This window comes from Nuphar pumila, chromosome 13 (assembly GCF_984573655.1).
Source record: "Nuphar pumila chromosome 13, dmNupPumi1.hap1.1, whole genome shotgun sequence".
Lineage (NCBI taxonomy): Eukaryota > Viridiplantae > Streptophyta > Magnoliopsida > Nymphaeales > Nymphaeaceae > Nuphar > Nuphar pumila.
Genome location: NC_143261.1, coordinates 49130454 through 49151213, shown reverse-complemented (window position 1 = coordinate 49151213; position 20760 = coordinate 49130454). Strand labels below are relative to the sequence as shown.

At 36.0% G+C, this 20760-nt stretch overlaps 1 protein-coding gene across 1 annotated transcript; it reads right to left on the bottom strand.

The window, feature by feature from the left end:
• Positions 1-3: 3 nt before the first annotated feature.
• On the bottom strand, positions 4-19310 carry LOC149818311 (ubiquitin-conjugating enzyme E2 8-like). Its single transcript, XM_089986195.1, has 5 exons — positions 19234-19310; positions 18525-18537; positions 1269-1400; positions 322-426; positions 4-147 (listed from the first exon to the last, which is right to left on the bottom strand). Exons 1-5 carry the CDS (start codon positions 19308-19310, stop codon positions 4-6), a joined length of 471 nt encoding a protein of 156 aa, XP_089842321.1.
• Positions 19311-20760: the final 1450 nt, after the last annotated feature.

Here is a 20760-nt window from a genome sequence, read left to right as displayed (position 1 = left end):
CCTCTATTCTGTGGCATACTGTTTTGTCCAGTTGCTGGCCATCTCATCAAATTTAGCACGGTCCATGCACCAGAGGAGGCCAATCTCATATACCACGGGATCATCCCCACTCGGGTTAGCAAGCAACGAGTATATTCCTTTCAGTACCTGCAGCATCAAATGGATGTCACTATGAAAGGTAATAGAAATATCTCTCCCTCTTTCTGTGACATTACATATATGCGTCCATGCAAACATGCACAAACACTCAGGGGTCACTAGTTCTGTACATGAAATTTAGAAAATTTAGAACACAGAAGATGCTCAAGAAGAAAGTGTAACCTTTGATATGGTCACAGAAGGACTCCACTCTTCATACATGATTGGCAAGAGGATTTTGCCGTAACTATTGATGTTTGGGTGGTATATCTTAGCGACGAACGCCACCTGCAATGAATAAACAACATGCTTCATTTTCTCTTCTAAAGATCCCACGGGAAGTTTCTTCTGAAACCAAAGTAGGGGAAGGGCTGAGCCAGAGTCGCAGTCTGTTTGCCATTTACACATTCATGGGTTAGACTTGGCTATGCCAACATGAAAGATTTCACCTGGCCAGTCTCCAATGCGAGCCAAGTCTGCTGATTGAGTTAGAACCTGGGTCACATAGATACTCCATTTTGACTTCCGTGTAGTATCCCCTTGTATATTGGTCATATTGGAAACTTCATAAAAATGGCCATATCCCTGGTCCCTGGCTGTATCCATGTGACATAGGTTCAAACAGAAAGTGAAAATGAGACTAACTTGATTGGATGTTGACTGGGGAGGGTTTTGTTGCATAGACCTGACCATAGTCAGGCTGATGAGCCCGGGGTCAATTCTAACTTGATGAAGTTGTTAGATGCATTCTAGAATGGTAAGAGGCACAGTCACCAAAATAGCTACATTTTTGTACAAATATCACCGAATAAGTACAATATCTTCCCACCCTCTTTTTTTTAGCATTTAATATATAGAAATGTTTTAAAAACATCATGATATTATTGTTTGAATGAAAATCCCATGGTTCTATCATGATATTTATATTTTTATGGGCAAAATCTTAGGGCTTTTTTTCACATGTTTTTTGTTGTTTCTTGTATTTAAAAATTAAAATTCATTTTATTTTTTACCAAGATCTCCTCAAATGAAATGAAGATTAATGAAATTTCTGAAAACCTCAACGAGAAATTCACAGCTGGATGATAGCCGTTTAAACTTTTGTCAATATAAGGGTAGAAAACACCAACCCTCGGTGCACGGAATGGATATTCCCCTGGAAGTTCAATGTCGATCATAAACTTCCCTCCTGAGTAAGGACTATTTTCCGGGCCAGACATTGTAGCTACCCAGTCAGTGGTGGATGTCTTCATCGCAAGGTCCTACAAACAAGAACATACCCAAATTAGAGTTCCCCAAAGTACTAAAGAAAGATGATCCATTTTCAGAACTAACAAAGAGGCCTTGATTCTTATCCCAACCCCCAAAGAAAATGCCAAATAACTCATCTACTGAGTTCATTTCCTGCATTATCTGTCCAAGCCCTCTGCCACTGGATCCAGCAACTATGGTCTTGTCCAAGTAGGGTCAAATGACTAGAGCCAAGTGGGGCTATGTGCTTAGGATCATGTTTGAGCATTTTCTGAGTAATCCTTTCTTTTTTGTATAGGGAACAGCATGCAGATCAAAGGAAATGAACAGACCCACAGTGCAAAACGGAAGGGGGTTGCTCTTCAATTTTGCCAGCTCTAAATTGATTCTTTTGCTCCCCATTTCTGATCAATTTGGTAGCGAAAAAGCCCTATAGACAGCACCAGGAAATTTCTTAGAAGAAGCTCCTGCTAAGAAAAAGATAGAAGAAAGCATCATTGGAAAAAATGATTTCAATTGTTTTGAATTTGGAGAACATGCAACTGCAACAAGAGTGGAAAATCTTTGGACATCCTAAAGATATCATCAACCCAAGAAACATACAGAGCTATAAGGTGCAAGAAAGAAATGCAAATGGCATTGTCAACTAGCTTCTTTCTCATTCAATTTTAAACACATTGATTATTTCAGTTACCTTCAACCAAGATTCCAAAAGAAAAGAAAGCAATCAAGGAAGAAGGGATGAATACCTGTGGATGACAAATAAAGGAGCAAGGAAGAAATTCAACCAAGAAAACAATATGGAAGAGATTAGTCTCCTTGAATGGTCAAGATTGATAAGAGACTCTTAACAAGAATTCGTGCTGCTCACCTGTGATACCAAGATAGTCTATGATCAAACTTTAGATCCATTAAGGGTGGTTGGACGGTTTGTTAGTAGTAACTAAAACTGACACACTATCCTTTGCTTGTTGGTCCCAACCAAACTGGACCCTGTTTGAGCCAGAGAGTAACAAGGTTTATATATCATAAAATGACTGTATTGGACGGCTAATTTGATGCATTTTCTTAAAACCTAAATTTCAATATTCTTCATGTCCAAAATCGTAAATATCTTGCTTTAAAAAAGACTTTTTTTTACCTTTCATACATGTGGACTTCCTTCTATATATGTGAACTTCCTCTCAAATATGTGATTATTTTTTGCAGAACAATCTTTCTTCTTGTATTTCTTTGATTCAACATTGAAAACTTGTATTTTTATAGTTGTTGGAACGTTGAGACACAATCCTACAACTTTCATGTTCGAACAAAAAATCTTAGGGTTTTCGTTTATGAGTTCTAAAACCGAAATAGAAACATGCTATGTAAACTGAAACAATCGAATAATAGATAGTGTTTCATATGACGTTTCGACTCAAAAAATGAAAGATTTTAGAAAAAATATAGAAAAGAACAAAGAAAATATTCAAACATACTTTTTCAACAACACTTTATTTGTTGAAAAACGATAAAGGGGTGGTGAGATACAATCTCAACAACGTTCTTAAAACTTGAGAAAGTTTGCATAAAATATATGCAAACTTGAGAATAAAAATATATGCAGACTCCTTGAAGTTTGCATAAAATAAAAGTGTGCATAAAAATATATGCAGACTTGAGAAAATTCACATAAAATATGTGCGAACTTTCTCAAGTCGACATAAAAAATAGTCACAATTGAGAGGAAGTTGGCATATATAGAAGATAGTCCACATGTACTTAAGGTAAAAAGGCTTTTTTAAATCAAGATATTTATGATTTTGGACATGGAAAATATCAAAATTTGTAGTTTTTAAGAAAATGCATCAAAGTAGCCATGGTCATTTTTCGTTTATATATATGTTCTATAAGTCATCATTTGTGCCTAGCCAAATAATTACGATACACTGAGTGCATTAAGACCGAGGTGAGGCCGACGACCCTAGTTGTTCTCTGGGCTCTATGTGCTGAACCCAGCCTGGGCACATGCACTCCTCTGCCTGAATAAACCCTAGAAATGAACAAGTATGCTTGAAATTTACATGTAGATGCCTTACGGATGGCAAATTTATGTTTAGCCCCTGCGTGTATCAAATATATAAATGGTCGCTTGAGTTGATTTTTATTCACCTAACTCTAGGTAACCCTTGAAAATGGCCAATTAGAGCTTATTTAACTTCACTTATACCACCCTTTACTTGTTGTAGCTATACCTAAGGGGTGTTTGGGTGCACCCAGATAAACAGGATAAGATGGGAAATTGCATTGCCATCTATAATAAAAGATCCCTGTTGGGAAACAAGGTGCCCCTTCGAAAGTGCGTCTTCCCATACATCATACATTTTGGTATGATGCATGGTGACCCTTCGGAAGTGCCTCTTCTCATACATCATACCTTTTGGTATGATGCATGGTGACCCTTCGGAAGTATCCTTTGGATACCTACATATACACCACATGATGGGCAATGACTGTGTGTGAAATTGAAGACTTACAGAGATCGGTCCCTGCTCACCCACTGCTTGAAGGCATATACTCATCGATAGGAGCAGTTCGGCTGAGGAGATCACTCGTCTCTCGCATAAACGCCATGACAGGGACAAATATGTGACGATATCTCTTCACCAACGTGTTATACACAATGTGTTTCTCCACATTGTGGTATCAGAGCCACAATTATAAGTTTGGTTTGTCTCCCTATGATCCATATTTTTTTTTCTTCTCTCTGTATTTCTGTTAAAACAGAAAAGAAGGAAAACATGAACCAATGTTTTTCCTTAGGGCTGAGTCCATTTTTGGAACCGGTTCTGACTCAGATCCTTTTGGATCTGAGTCAGATCCAGTTGGACCTGACCCGTAGAGAGACCCGATTTTATTAAACCGGGTCGAATCGTTCGTCTCGGGAATAGTACCGTTTCGGTTCGAGACCCGACTCGGCTATGTCATTTTTCTCTTCTCTTGTGTCTCGGTCGACGGCATCTGTCGCCAGGATACTGCTAAAAAAAAACAGGAGAAGGGAAGGGCCTTACCGTCGGGACAACCGGATCCGGGGTCGCAACGGGCTCAAGCGTCAGAGGGGAGAGGGTTTATCGCCGGGAAATGGGTTGCTTTCGTCGTCCAGCGACATGCGACATTCGAGGGATGTCTGCCGGCGTAAGGTGGCTGAGTGACGCCGGGAAAACCTTTTCCCGACGTTGTTCTGCTCCTTGTTGTCGGAGACGCTGGTCGCCGAAGGACCGACGTCCGCTCGTCGTTGCCTCACCTTTACCCCCTTTTTTGCTTTTGGGTTGAGCCTCAATGCCGAAAAACGACGATGCTTTGTGCTCCTCCAAAGGCGTCGGTCGTTGGTGGTCGGCCCACCGCCAGCCGTTCCCCCCCCCCCCCCCTTTTTTTTTCTCTCTGAGGTTTCGAGAAGAATGAAAATAAAACCCAATAGGGTTTTATTTTACTTTTTGGATCAGGTCTGGTGTTTGCAGACCCGATCCGGGGGGGTCATGACCTGGGCCGTGTCGGGGTTCGGGTCTCCTTCAGATTCGGAGACCCGGACCCGCAAATCGGATCCAATAAAGCTTTCTGGATTTGGGTCTGACACTGTATCCGACCCAGACTAATGACCCGGTACCCAGATCCATTTGGATTTTGGATCCTGAATACTGTTCCTCATTGAACCCGACCCGATCCAGTTCCCGTACCGGATAACAGGGAACAAATCGGTTCCAGAACCGATCTGTTTGGAACTGGAAAAGCCCGTTCCAGAACAAATCTGTCAGGAACTGGACAAATCGGTTCCAGAACCGGTTCTATCAGTTTCAGACCGGTTCCTTGTTTTCTAGGACCTGTTCTAGGCATAACCGAACCGGCTCTAGGCGTTTGATGAAATTCCACTAGAGGGGGGGTGAATAGTGAAATACGATAAAGATCGATAAAATAAAATAATCAGGCAATAAGGCACAACATATAAAACACAGAATTTATACTGGTTCGGTCAATACCCAGACCTACATCTAGTATCCAAGCAAACCACTTGAGCTTTCCACTATAACATCCGAGTCACCGGATAAATAGTACAACACCCTCTTCCTCAGAGGTCTTCTTCTCTCAACAGAGAAGGGGCACACCCTCTTCCACAGAGGTCTTCTTCTCTCAACAGAGAAGGACAACACCCTCTTACACAGAGGTCTTCTTCTCTCAACAGAGAAGGGCACACCCTCTTTCACAGAGGTCTACTTCTTTCAACAAAGAAGGAATATAGTGAATAACAGAAAGTTATAATACTTCCTATAGAACCTTCAGAATGATATGAATGCACGAATGAAGGATTCTCAGAATGTTCTGTTTGTCACTCAGAGGATACTCTTTGTCAAAGAGCTACACTTGACTTTTTTTCTCTTTTCTTTTTCTTTTTCTCTTTCTTTTTCAAGGCTCTCTTTTCAAATAATGAATAAGAATTTTTCTCGTTGTAAGCTCACATGTCCATTCCATTCCATGTTGAATAATTTATTTGAGTGTGTTTATATAGCTTTTAAAAAAGTAGTCGTTACATTTTGAAATCGTAGCTTTCTTGAGATGTGAAATGATATGTCATTTCAAAAACATCTTTAGAGAAATTCGAAAAAGTCTTTTTCCATAAAAGTAAAATATAGGGTACACTAGTCGTTGTAATATTTTAGGTAATACATATTTTATGTAAAAAGTCTATTTCTTACAATAGTACATTGAACGTTTGATATTGGTTTTGTCTTTATTCTAATTAATGATTTGAGGTACATAAGTACTTCTTTACTTTAAACGAGTGTAAGTACAATGAGTGCTTTGAGATATTTATTTGTACATAGTCATGTCAAGTGTTTTCTTTATGTTGTGGTTTTCAAAGTCTTCAGAGAGAATGAGGACTACAAGAAAGTCGACATTCTTGAGGAGGATATTTAACAAGGATTTCTTACATGAGGTATTTAATGCTATACAAAGAGAATGATGACTTCAAGTAAGTCGACATTCTATGGTTTGTAAAAAGGTAACTAGAGTCTTTTCAAAAACTTTATTATATTTGTTTTCTTTGTGTAGCCGATTTTCATGTTTTGTCTTTTACCCATATTTGAAAACATTTCTTTAAAGATGGTAACTAGGGTCTTTTCAAAACATATTATATTTGTTATGTAGCCGATTTCATGTTTTGTCTTTTTTCCTATATTTAAAATCATTTCTTTAAAGAAGGTAACTAGAGTCTTTTCAAAACATATTATATTTGTTTTTCTTTATGTAGCCGATTTCATGTTTTGTCTTTTTCCTACATTTCTTTTCATGTTGTCTTGTATATGATGTAAGGTACAATTATTACATTTTGAAATCATGTCAAAATGCTTTTTTCATAAAGGGTTGTAAGAAGGTACAATTATTAGTTTTCAAAAAGGAGCTTTTTGAAACTATCGTATACTTTTATGATATAGTTTTTATGAATGAGTATGTAATATGCAATATGCATGTTCCTGAAGGTTCTGTTACATATGACTCTAAAGAAGAAAAAAGTCTTCATCTTGAGGTAGCCGATCTCTTCAGTCGATCTTTAGGAATGCATGGCTCATCAAACTTTTTCTTCAAGGAGTATGATTGCACTAGTTGTACTTGAACAGGAAGTCTCCATCCTTTTTGGGTGAGATATCCTTGCATCAAATACTCGTTAGATTTATGACAAAACATATTCAGTCATAATATAACATTTTTCAAGAGGACATATTATCATATCATATAAAATCAAATACGACAGTGTATCATATTATGTGACATCAAAACAGAGTTTCTCAACACTCTCCCCCTTTTTGATGATGACAAAATATGCTCCCCCTATCAAAAAGACATTATGCATAGAAATAATAATATGATAAAATATTGAAAAATGTTTAAAGAGAGTATTTCTCTAATAATGGAGACAGGTTTTCTCCCCCTTTGTCATAGACAAAAAAGAAGGGATCAGAGTAAGAGAGTTATTACAGACCAATAATAAATATTACAGTAAAAAAATAAGTTTATTCCGAAGGTGGAGTAGGTTGATGTGTAGGGGCGTTTAGATCCTGCTGTTGAGCTTGACGAGTCTGCTGCAACAAGGCTTGATTGCGAAGGATACGATCGTGAGAGCGTTGGACATCCATCATTGCAAAGAAGTAATCAAAGTTGGATGTTGGATCGTCTTCATCAGAGCCGGGCATGTGCAGGGACCTTAGATTGAAGGTGGTAGCATCGAGGACCTGAAAGGGATGGAGGATAACTTCGTTATGAAGGGGTACTTTGAAGTATTTTAGAATGGGAGTTATAAAACACCCGAAAAGAAGAGGCTTGAATTTTTGATAACAAATAAAAAGGTCGAAAAGAATGGAGGACCAGTTTATCGGAGTAGAAGAAAAAATTGCGTAGATAAGGAGAGAGATTTTTCGTGAAACTAATCCCTTGCGGGGAAGCTTGGGATAGATGTTGTGGAGAAGAATCTGGGCAACCAATTGAGCATGAGGTTGGAGATTCCTCATGTGCCAGGGAAGTTGGTAGCAGTTGGTGCAGAGAAGAATTTTTTGAAGTACCGATCGTTCGATTGGTACTATGTTGTTGAGGTCTGTGCCGGTAGAAGGTAGGTTTAGAATTCTACCTAGGTCGGAAGCATCGAAAAACATCAGCTTTTCTCGAACTTTACTGGTGATTGTAGTTTGTTTATGATCAGTAGAAAAGTTTGTATAGAATAGTCGAACTAGTTCAGGATAATAGGCAGCTTGGGATGAAGATCCTAGTAGATGTTTGAGTTCGGGGAGATAGTTGTCTAGGTCAAATAGCATGAAGTCTTCATAGTGAACTAATTTTCCTTCATGAATGGGTCGAGAACAAAGTAAGTTTTAGTCATGAAAAAGACTTGGATACCTAAGATCTGCAGCAGTGATTGCAGAGGTTGAAGAGAAAGTCATTGCAAAAGGAAGTTGAGAGAAAATAAGGAAATTGGAATGGTATGTATGAAGATAGTGAGCTACGAGTGGTATTGGTGAGGAATGAACCAAACGATTAAATAGAAGAGAGAAAATAATTGTGACAATAATTGAATGACAATGGAAGTGAATGATTTTTGGATTGTAGTTTGAATAAGGAAATTCGTGAGTTGTAAGTTAAGGGGCTTGTGAATGACAAATCAAATCAATGGTGGAAGATAGTGTATCATATTGGTATGTAAGTTAAGAAGGACATAGATTTGAACAAATATACTATGGGAGAGTGTATCGAGTAGTGAGAAATGATATGAATGGAGTATGGAGTGACATGTTGAAGAGGGTGAAAAAAATAATGGCCTAATAAAACAAACAACTTTTTCTACATGATATTACTTGATGTGGAAGCATTCCAAATTCGTGAAGAGTGATTTTGGAATAAGACAAACAAAGATGAGTGAGTGAGAGGCAATAATTTGTTATTTAATAAGTATATATTTTGATATGTGTGGAAAAAGAATGAATAGACATAAAGAAGGGTGATACGAATATGTGGTTTGAAAGATATGACATTTTGAAAAGAAAAGAATGTCTTAAAAAATGTGTCATGATTAATGTGTCTTCACATTTGTGATTTCTATGAGTATACGTAAAGATGAGAGGGACACACTTTGACTATGAATAGTGATGAGACAAAAAGATATTTATGAATGAAGAGTAATAATAGCTTATATAAGAAATATTTTTATGGATATGTGTGGAAGGAGTGAGAGTAGTCATAGAGAAAAGTGAGATGACATATATGGATTTTCGAGTAGGATAAGAAGTAATAAAAAATCATGATTGATAAAAGACATAAAGTTATGATTGACATGAATTATTGTTTATTTGATAAACATATTTTTAAAGAAACTCGATTTGAGGAAGAGAATAAAGTTAAGTTTTAAACTAGTAAAGGAGTCACAAACACGGTTTGACAAGAATGGAGACTCAATTTTTATAAGAGAGAGAAAGTACTAAAGGTACTCAAGAGAATAAAAATAAAAGACAAGATTTTAATGAGTCTCTATTGGAGAGAGATATAAATGAGAGAGTGATGGTCTCAGATGAAAAAGAGCTTCGTATAATATATATATATATATATATATATAGAGAGAGAGAGATAAAAAACAAGGTGATACAAAACGTACTAATGGGTGGAGTACAAATACTTTTTGTAAGAGATGTAAAGCATGAAGAGATGATAATAGATAGTTCTTTAGGCTATGATATAACAGATGATATAGTAAAATTTTACGTGAGATATAATAGAGTGTACGTAATCTATGATATATTAAATGATATAGTAAAAATTTACGTGAGAACATAGCAACTAGATCTTTTAGAGAAAGGTAAAGGAACCAAAATAAACATTTGATTTTAACTAATAATTCGAAAAGCAAGAGTTCTCATAAACTAATATGTTTTCATGTTGAAGGTGAATCAATTTATCGTATGAGAAGTTTTCACAAAAGGACAAAAATAATAAAGGAGTTATGAGATGAGTGATGTGAACAATGTTATGATAGCTTTTAATATAATTAGTTTTTATGGATATGAGTGAAAGGAGATAGGACAAGAAGTTATAATGGATGTGTACTTGAAAAGATGACAAGTTGAAAGACATAAAGAATGTGTCTTATAAGAGTTTTTAAAGTGTACGTGAATATGGAAATCTAGTTTGACTAAAAAATCGATAAGAAGAAAAAACTTTTAAAATAAGTTTTTAACAAAACTTATAAGAAATATTATAATAAGTGTGATTAATTTATAAGTCACTTAGTTTGCATATTCCTAGTTATCTTCTAATTTGTGTAAAGTCTTCATGTTTCAATGGTTTAGTGAAAATGTCTGCTAACTGTTGATTAGTGGGTATGAATTCCTGTTTAATTATATTGTTTAAGACTTGTTCTCTTAAGAAGTGGTGTCTTATTTGAATGTACTTAGTTCGTGAGTGTAAAATAGGATTCTTAGATAAGTTTATAGCACTAGTATTATCACAGAAAATAGTTGTATTTTCAAAATTTAAACCAAAATCTTTTCAGGTTTGTTTCATCCAGATAACTTGTGTATAGGCTAGGCTAGCAGCAATGTATTCGGCTTCAGTAGTTGATAAGGATACACAGTTTTGTTTCTTACTGAACCATGATACAAGTGAGTGCCCTAGCATATGACATGTTCCACTTGTGTTTTTTCTGTCAGATTTACTTCCAGCAAAGTCAGTATCGTTGTATGAGATTAAATCAAATGTAGAGGCTTTTGAATAGAATAATCCAAAATCAACTGTGTCTTTTAAATATCTCATTATTCTTTTTACAGCCTTAAGATGCGATTCTTTTGGATTTGACTGAAATCTAGCACACAAGCAAACACTGAACATAATATCTGGATGGCTAGCAGTTAAATAGAGAAGTGATCCTATCATACCTCGGTATACCTTTGTATCAACAGACTTACCATCTTCATCTTTGTCCAAAATAGTAGTAGTGCTCATAGGAGTAGTTTTTGAAGCAGTTGAGTTCATGTTGAACCTCTTCAGAAGTTCACGAGCATACTTAGATTGATTGATGAAAACTCCATCCTTGGTTTGCTTAATATGCAGTCCAAGAAAGTAGGTGAGTTCTCCCATCATACTCATTTCAAATTCTTTGTGCATGGACTTAGAAAATTCTTCACAAAGAGTGCTGTTAGAAGATCCAAAGATGATATCGTCTACATATATTTGAACAATTAGGGTATGATTATTCACTATTTTTACAAATAATGTAGAGTTTGCTTTGCCTACAGAAAAACCAGTTTTTAACAAAAAGGTTTTGAGTCTATCATACCAAGCACGAGGTGCTTGTTTTAAACCATACAAAGCACATTTGAGTTTGAAAACATGATCTGGATATTGTTCATTTTCAAATCCTGGAGGTTGTTTTACATAAACTTCTTCATTTATAAAACCATTTAGAAAAGCACTTTTAACATCCATTTGATATAATTTGAAATCCATATAGCTTGCATATGCTAAAAACATTCTAATAGATTCAAGTCTAGCAACAAGAGCAAATGTTTCATCAAAATCAATACCTTCCTCCTGGTTGTATCCTTGAGCTACTAGTCTTGCCTTGTTTCTTATAACATTACCTGTTTCATCTAGCTTGTTTCTGAAGATCCATCTTGTCCCAATGATTGGATGATCCTTTGGTCTTGGTACAAGATCCCAAACTTCATTCCTTTGGAATTGATTCAGTTCTTCAGTCATGGCTAGCATCCAAAACTCATCGATGATGGCTTCATCAATCTTCTTTGGTTCAAGTTGAGAAATGAATGTCATATTTGCAATCCGTTCTAGCTGAGCTCTAGTCTGAACCCCCTTTGTCAGTCCTCCCAAAATCTGCTTTTGAGGATGATTTTTGATATCGACAAATGTTCTTTGATGATCATCTTCATTAGACTTAGCTGTGTTATCTAAAAATAAATCTGTACTTTCAACATCATTATCGTTAGTTTGCTTATGAACAGATTGATCAATAGATTCACAGAAACTAACATGCATAGATTCTTCAATAGACATAAAACACTTATTGAAAACCCTGTATGCTTTACTATGACTTGAATATCCTAAAAATATGCCTTCAATAGATTTAGCATCAAATTTATCTAGGCTATCTTTTGTGTTTAGGATAAAGCATTTACAACCAAAGACTTTGAAATAGTCTATTCTTGGAGTTCTGTCATAGAATAGTTCATAGGGAGTTTTATTTAATAAGGGTCTAATGAGAACTCTATTTGTTATGTAGCATGCAATATTAACAACTTCTGCCCAAAAAGATTTAGCAAGATTATTGTGTTGGAGCATAGTTCTAGCAGATTCCTGAAGGGTTCTATTCTTTCTTTCTACTACACCATTTTGAGGTGCAGCTCTAAGAAAGGCAAAGTTATGAGAAATACCATGCAAGTTACAAAAATTTTCAAAAAATTCATTTTCAAATTCTCCTCCATGGTCACTACGGATTTTAACAATATAACAAGATTTTTCATTTTGTAATTTTTTACATAAAATTTCAAATTGGCAAAACGTATCACTTTTGTTTTTCAAAAATATTACCCAAGTAAATCTTGAGTAGTCATCTACAATGACAAAAACGTATTTATTGTGATTATGACTAGCTATCCTAGAAGGACCAAAAAGATCCAGGTGGAGAAGCTCTAAAGGTCTTTTGCTTGAAATGATATTTTTTGATTTGAAAGAAGATTTTGACAGTTTTCCTAATTGACACGCATCACAAAAACAATCCTTTTTAAAAGATATTTTGGGTAACCCACGTACTAACTTATCTTTAGCTAATTTAGACATGTATTTAGAATTGACATGACCCATTCTCATGTGCCATAGATGTTGAGAGTCATTATTAGCTATGAGGCAATGTTCTGTGATGTTTTCTAGGTATAGTTCATATATATTATTTTTTCTTATACCTTTTAAGATAATATTTTCGTTGGTGTCTGCTATAAGACAAGCATTATGATTAAAGCTAATTTTATAACCTGTATCACACATTTGACTAATACTTAGAAGGTTATGTTTTAAGCCTTTAACCAGGAGAATGTCTTTGATAAGAGGTTTATCTATATTTCCAATATTACCAATACCTATTATCAAACCTTTGTTGTTATCACCAAAGGTGACGGTTCCTTCTTCTTTTTTATGAAGAACAACAAAGAGGTCTGAATGTCCAGTCATGTGTTTTGAACATCCACTGTCTAGAATCCATCTGTTCTTCTTGTTTGGAGCCTGCAAATCATTAAGTAAAATTTTTTTTTGGTACCCAATCGGGTCCCTTTTTGTTAGACCTTGGTACCCATATCCATTTGGATTTGGGTTTGTCTACAACCTTAGAGGAGTTAAAAAAATTAACATTATAATACTCCTTATTTGGTTCAGACGAACTTTTCACAAAAGTGGTCTTTTGATTCATATAAGAAGGCCTGTTAAAATGAGAGTAGCCAATACCATTCTTGTAGAAAGAGACTTTTTGAGAAGATAAGAGTTTATCCAAGTTCTCTTTTCCTTTAGTAAACTTGAAAACCGTTTTCATAAGGTTTTCAGTTTTACTTTTTAATTCTGAAATTTCTACTTGCAGATTTTTAGTCTTGAAGCTAGTAGATAAGATTTCAGAAGTAATAAGGAGATTTTTCTTTTTCAACTCAGAGTTTTCACTGCTGAGTTTTTCATTTTTCTGGGAAAGCTCTAAATTTTCAGATTTTAAAGTTTTATTTTTGAAGCTTAATTTTCTAGATTCTTCAAATAGTTCTTGAAAAGCATCTAGAAGTTCTTCAAAGGAAAAATCAGAAATTTCACTTACAGAGCTTTCGTTTGCCATGAAGCACATGTTTGCAGTTTCGACTTCATCATCACTTGACTCTTCACTGGTGGATGGTTCTGAGTCATCCCATTGAGCATGCAGAGCCTTTTTCTTGAAGAACCTCTTCTTTGGTTCTTCGGTTTTGGACTTTCTTTTGAGAAGGGGACAGTCACGCCTCAAGTGACCTGGCTTATTACACTGATAGCACATGGGATCTTTCTTAGGATCTTTTCTTTCCTTGTGCTTGTTTGGAAGCCGGTTCCTTCTCATGAAGCGCTGTAATTTTTTGGTTAGTAGCGCAATTTCGGATTCTTTATCTGAGTCTTCATTCTCAGATAGAGCTGGGAAAGCTAGAGTTTTCTTTGATGGTTGTTCTTCTTCCCTTCTTTCTTTCATGTGGACTTCATAGGCCATAAGATTGCCTATTAAGTCGTCCAGAGTAAGCTTAGATAAATCTTGAGCTTCTTCAATAGCTGTAGTCTTTTTCTCCCAATCAGTTGTGAGAGATCTCAAGATTTTCTTCACCTTTTCTGTCTGGGAATATGTTACACCCAGAGATTTCAGATCGTTGGTGATGTTGGTAAATCTGGTAAACATCTATGTGATGGGTTCATCTTTGTTTATTTTGAACAACTCATATTTTCTGACAAGAGATGAGATTTTGGCTTCTTTCACTTTGTTGGTTCCTTCATGAATAACCTCCAAAGAATGCCAAATATCATATGCAGATTCACATATAGATATTCTATTGAATTCGTTCTGATAAATGACACAATATAAGACATTCATAGCCTTTGCATTTAGGTTTGCCATTTTCTTTTCTTCATCAGACCATAAGTTATAGTCTGCGGATGGAGATGTGTATGGATGCTCAACAAATTTCCATACAGCAAAATCTATGGACTTGAGAAATATAGCCATTCTGCACTTCTAGTATCCATAGTTGGAGCCGTTGAAGAAAGGAGGACGAGATGCGTGTTGACCTTCAATATCACGAGCATAAGAGGTAGATGCCATTTGTGCTGGAAGACTTGTTATGTCAAAACCAGCAAACCTGCTCTGATACCAAATGAAATTCCACTAGAGGGGGGGTGAATAGTGAAATACGATAAAGATCGATAAAATAAAATAATCAGGTAATAAGGCACAACACATAAAACACAGAATTTATACTGGTTCGGTCAATACCCAGACCTACATCCAGTCCCCAAGCAAACCACTTGAGCTTTCCACTATAACATCCGAGTCGGATAAATAGTACAACACCCTCTTCCTCAGAGGTCTTCTTCTCTCAACAGAGAAGGGGCACACCCTCTTCCACAGAGGTCTTCTTCTCTCAACAGAGAAGAACAACACCCTCTTACACAGAGGTCTTCTTCTCTCAACAGAGAAGGGCACACCCTCTTTCACAGAGGTCTACTTCTTTCAATAAAGAAAGAATACAGTGAATAACAAAAAGTTACAATACTTCCTATAGAACCTTCAGAATGATATGAATACACGAATGAAGGATTCTCAGAATATTCTGTTTGTCACTCAGAGGATACTCTTTGTCAAAGAGCTACACTTGACTTTTTTTCTCTTTTTTTCTTTTTCTCTTTCTTTTTCAAGGCTCTCTTTTCAAATAATGAATAAGAATTTTTCTTGTTGTAAGCTCACATGTCCATTCCATTCCATGTTGAATAGTTTATTTGAGTGTGTTTATATAGCTTTTAAAAAAGTAGTCGTTACATTTTGAAATCGTAGCTTTCTTGAGATGTGAAATGATATGTCATTTCAAAAACATCTTTAGAGAAATTCGAAAGTCTTTTTCCATAAAAGTAAAATATAGGGTACACTAGTCGTTGTAATATTTTAGGTAATACATATTTTATGTAAAAAGTCTATTTCTTACAATAGTACATTGAACGTTTGATATTGGTTTTGTCTTTATTCTAATTAATGATTTGAGGTACATAAGTACTTCTTTACTTTAAATGAGTGTAAGTACAATGAGTGCTTTGAGATATTTATTTGTACATAGTCATGTCAAGTGTTTTCTTTATGTTGTGGTTTTCAAAGTCTTCAGAGAGAATGAGGACTACAAGAAAGTCGACATTCTTGAGGAGGATATTTAACAAGGATTTCTTACATGAGGTATTTAATGCTATACAAAGAGAATGATGACTTCAAGTAAGTCGACATTCTATGGTTTGTAAAAAGGTAACTAGAGTCTTTTCAAAAACTTTATTATATTTGTTTTCTTTATGTAGCCGATTTTCATGTTTTGTCTTTTACCCATATTTGAAAACATTTCTTTAAAGATGGTAACTAGGGTCTTTTCAAAACATATTATATTTGTTATGTAGCCGATTTCATGTTTTATCTTTTTTCCTATATTTAAAATCATTTCTTTAAAGAAGGTAACTAGAGTCTTTTCAAAACATATTATATTTGTTTTTCTTTATGTAGCCGATTTCATGTTTTGTCTTTTTCCTACATTTCTTTTCATGTTGTCTTGTATATGATGTAAGGTACAATTATTACATTTTGAAATCATGTCAAAATACCTTTTTTCATAAAGGGTTGTAAGAAGGTACAATTATTAGTTTTCAAAAAGGAGCTTTTTGAAACTATCATATACTTTTATGATATAGTTTTTATGAATGAGTATGTAATATGCAATATGCATGTTCCTGAAGGTTCTGTTACATATGACTCTAAAGAAGAAAAAAGTCTTCATCTTGAGGTAACCGATCTCTTCAGTCGATCTTTAGGAATGCATGACTCATCAAACTTTTTCTTCAAGGAGTATGATTGCACTAGTTGTACTTGAACAAGAAGTCTCCATCCTTTTTGGGTGAGATATCCTTGCATCAAATACTCGTTAGATTTATGACAAAACATATTCAGTCATAATATAACATTTTTCAAGAGGACATATTATCATATCATATAAAATCAAATACGACAGTGTATCATATTATGTGACATCAAAACAGAGTTTCTCAACATTTGAGGGCCGGTTTTGACTGTTCTAGTCCATTTCAGTATTTTTTTTATCGGTTCAAAGCTTTTTCAAACAGATTTGGGGGTTTTCTGGACCGTTTCACTGCTTTATGACCAGTTTAGAAGCCATTTTCACCGTTTCTTCATTCTTTTGAATATTTTATGTATAAAATGATCAGTTTGAATGGTTATGGTGTCGGTTCAATGTTTTTGGGGCTCTCTTGGATCATTTTGGAGTATCGTTGTGATTGATTCATTCAGTTTAGAATCAATTAAGAAGTTTTAAGCACTTTATATGTATAACACTTAGTTTATTTTTCACATTATGTTATGATGTATGATGTTTTCATTAATGTCTTAGAAATATGTATTTTTGTGCATCATATGGACAATATTGACATAAAGAATGATATTTGAATTGTGATTAAAATGCATTTGTAATCACCAAAGTGATCAAATGTATGCTTAATTAAGTTATTTTGTACCAATAATGGGATGAGTCAATATTAGAATTGTGTTAAACTTGATGAAATGATGGACTGCCCAAAGACAGTGATGTCATGTTTAGAGTCTAGCAGGATAAAATGAAAAGAATGTATCCCAGTACATGAAACATGTAGCACCCAAAGGTGCCATGTCGACTTATCTCTGGCTACATGTCTTTTTCAGTTTTATCAAATAGTGGGAGGCAAAGTGCATTTGCGTGTTATGGGTACTCACAAAAGTGGGACCATAATGACCCCTAACACTTGCCTAGAAAAGTGTAAATGATAAAGAGGTCTTATTATTGCATTTACCTTTTCAAATCTTGAATGCGTTTGAATATTTATTAATATTCTTTTTGTCATTACAGTGTCCAATTCTGTAGTTTCTGATGGTCCAAGTCATATTCCTTTTCTAGATGGCTTGAATTTTAATGATTGGAAGGAAACTATACAATTCACATTAGGTTATATGGATCTAGATTTAGCCCTGCGCAAGCCTGAGCCTACACCTTTAACTGACAATAGTACAACTGAACAAAAAATTGATTTTGATAAGTGGGAGCGCTCAAATAGACTTAGCCTACTGCTTTTGCAGTCTCGTGTGGCTAAGAATATCAGGAGCGCCATACCCACATGCAGAACAGTAAAAGAATTTCTGGAAGCTATAGAGACGCAGTTTGTCAGTTCACATAAAGCAAGGGCTAGCACCTTGATGACAAAGTTAATATCTATGAATATACCGGTGGGGGGAACATCCGACAACACATTCTAGAAATGAGAAATATGACAACTCAATTGAATGACATGAAAGTCAGCATATCTGATTCCTTTCTGGTCCACTTAATAATGACTTATCTGCCTAGTGAATATGGACCTTTCAAGATCTCCTACAACACTCATAATGATGAATGGACATTCAATGACTTGATATCCAAGTGTGTTGAGGAAGAAGAGAGACTGAAAGGAGAGAAGATATATAGTGCTCATGTATCTTCTCATAAAGGTCACAAAAGGCCTAGACCAAAGAAGAATGCCTTTAAGAAAAAGGCAAAGAGGAACTCAGATGCGTCTGTGTCCAATGGGTCAGTCCCCAAGTCCCATGAAGAATCTTCTATTAAATGCTTCTTTTGCAAGAAGAAGGGACATTTAAAGGCAGATTGCATGAGGCACAAGAAATGGCTGGCAAAGAAAGGTAATTTGTCATTTGTCTCTCATGAATGTAATTTAATCAACATTTCAACTAATAGCTGGTGGATTGATTCGGGTGCCACTGTATATATTGCCAATACCTTGCAGGTCTTCCTGAATAGAAGAAATCCAACAGATCATGAAAGGAGCATCTTCTCAGGAAATAAGATGCACTTACATGTTAAGGCCGTTGGAACTTGCAGAGTAGCTTTGGGTTGTAAGCATATAGAGTTGAAGTATTTTGTTGTAAAGGAGAGGACAAAGAATCTTTTGGTGTATATTGATAACATTGGGACTAAGGAAATGATAGATGGTCCTCTTACTAAGGGTTTGACCCCGAAATTATATGCCGAACATGTTAAGAGGATAAACTTGTTTGAAATCCTGCAATCATGTACACTGACTTTTATGTGATCACATTTTTGGTAATAAAGATATGATTCTCTCTTTCTTTCTTTTGTTGGTTATGCATCAAGTTTGCTCATAAAATTTAAGAGTTTAGCATAACAACAAAATTTGGACTGATAAAGTAGACTTAAGACCTATCCACATGAACTTTCACATACTCGAGTCAAGTGGGAGAATGTTGGGAAACAAGGTGCCCCTTCGTAAGTGCCTCTTCCCATACATCATACCTTTTGGTATGATGCATGGTGACCCTTCGGAAGTGCCTCTTCTCATACATAATACCTTTTGGTATGATACATGGTGACCCTTCGAAAGTATCCTTTGGATACCTACATATATACCACATGATGGGCAGTGGTTGTGTGTGAAATTGAAGGCTTACAGAGATCGGTCCCTGCTCACCCACGGCTTGAAGGCCTGTACTCATCGACATGAGCAGTTCGGCTGAAGAGATCGCTTGTCTCTCGCATAAACGCCATGACAGGGATAGGTATGTGACGATATCTCTTCACCAACGTGTTATACACACTGTGTTTCTCCACAATCCCACCTTATCCAGTATCTATACTCTTTTTTTTGGCAGTCACGACTCAGTATGGTAGGTTCAAACCCCAGGTTATCGTCTCTGTTCCATGTCTGATTTAATCCATCGGCACCCTTAAGCTTGGAAAAAAATCTGCTTCATTCAGGCCTGGACAGCTGATTTAGAGGGGCGGTGGGCTTGGAACTCTGCATACTTTCATGTAGGGCTGGTAAACAAGCCCAGCTTGGGCTGTTCGGGCTCAACTGCTGAGCTCGTCATGAGCCAAGCAGAACATGAGCTCGTTACAAGTTGAGCTTTATGAGCTGATCATAAGTTGGTTTGTTTTCTAAAAGAATTGTTTTTTAAGTATTTTTTTAAGCTTGATAATATATAAAATATATGTATAAAATACATAATATGTAAAATGAGTCCATAGCCTGCCATGTTTGTGCTCAGCTCATTTATGTAAACGGGTTGGCTCATAGCTCGGATCGCTCCCAGCCCTACTTTCATGCACATATGACATATGGCCTGGATCTATGGAAACAAAACCTACATCCCAGACTCGAGTGCAGCCGTTTGTATTACTAATGCTTGCACCTAAATCTTCCCAGGTTCGAATCCCGTTTGTATTACTAACACCTAAATCTTCCCAGGTTCGAATCCCTCCGACACATGGGGATTAAGAGATATATGGTAAGGGTTTGCCTAACCCCAGCTTGCCTATCAAAAAAAAAAATCTATATCAGCTACAGTTTGTAGTTAGACTGGATCCAAGTTGGTCGAAATCAGTTTTGGACAAGTCTCCTATCATTGATTTTTTATTCAATTTGACCTTTTATAAATATATATTTTAAAACCCGTAAGTGATCAATTCTAGATTCTGCCGGTTCAACGAAAAACTGGCTGAGTTCTTGAAGAGGGCAGAATTGACCTCTGCATCGTTTTGGAAAAGGCCAATTCAAATAGATTTTAACATTGGTCGATGGGTAATAAAGAGATTCATGGAATCCCCAATTCACACCACTGTTTGGGAGCTTGGATATTTCCAATGTTATTAAAATCAGACTGAATCAGCCAACTGCTCGTCTTGAATGTGTTCCCAGTATGTAAAGCAATGTTGGTAGGTCGATGGGACTACCTTGTAGAAATAGAGGTTTGCGATAGCGGTAGAGAGCTAGCCAAGAAAGTGATTCTAGCATTACCAGCTGAGCTAGTCGATTGGCTTTAGCCTTTTCTTGTTCATGGTGGTTCAAAAGAAAGAACCTTAATGCTGCCTGTTGCACAACAGTTCCGCCAAACTTGGGAAAACTCTTACTCTTTCAAACCAAAAGCAGAGTTAAGAGATCTTACAGAGTACATGCACCTAGAACAAGTTGGCAGCATTTCCAAATTTAAATTGGGAA

Excerpts from the sequence above, each read along its gene's own strand:
- LOC149818311 (XM_089986195.1), bottom strand. The coding sequence starts at position 19,310 with ATGGCGTTTATGCGAGAGACAAGCGATCTCTTCAGCCGAACTGCTCAT. Across the intron at positions 427-1,268 it reads ATCCATTCCGTGCACCGAGG|GTGGCGTTCGTCGCTAAGAT; the intron begins GTTGGTGTTTTC and ends TATTCATTGCAG. Across the intron at positions 148-321 it reads CTTCTGTGACCATATCAAAG|GTACTGAAAGGAATATACTC; the intron begins GTTACACTTTCT and ends TTGATGCTGCAG.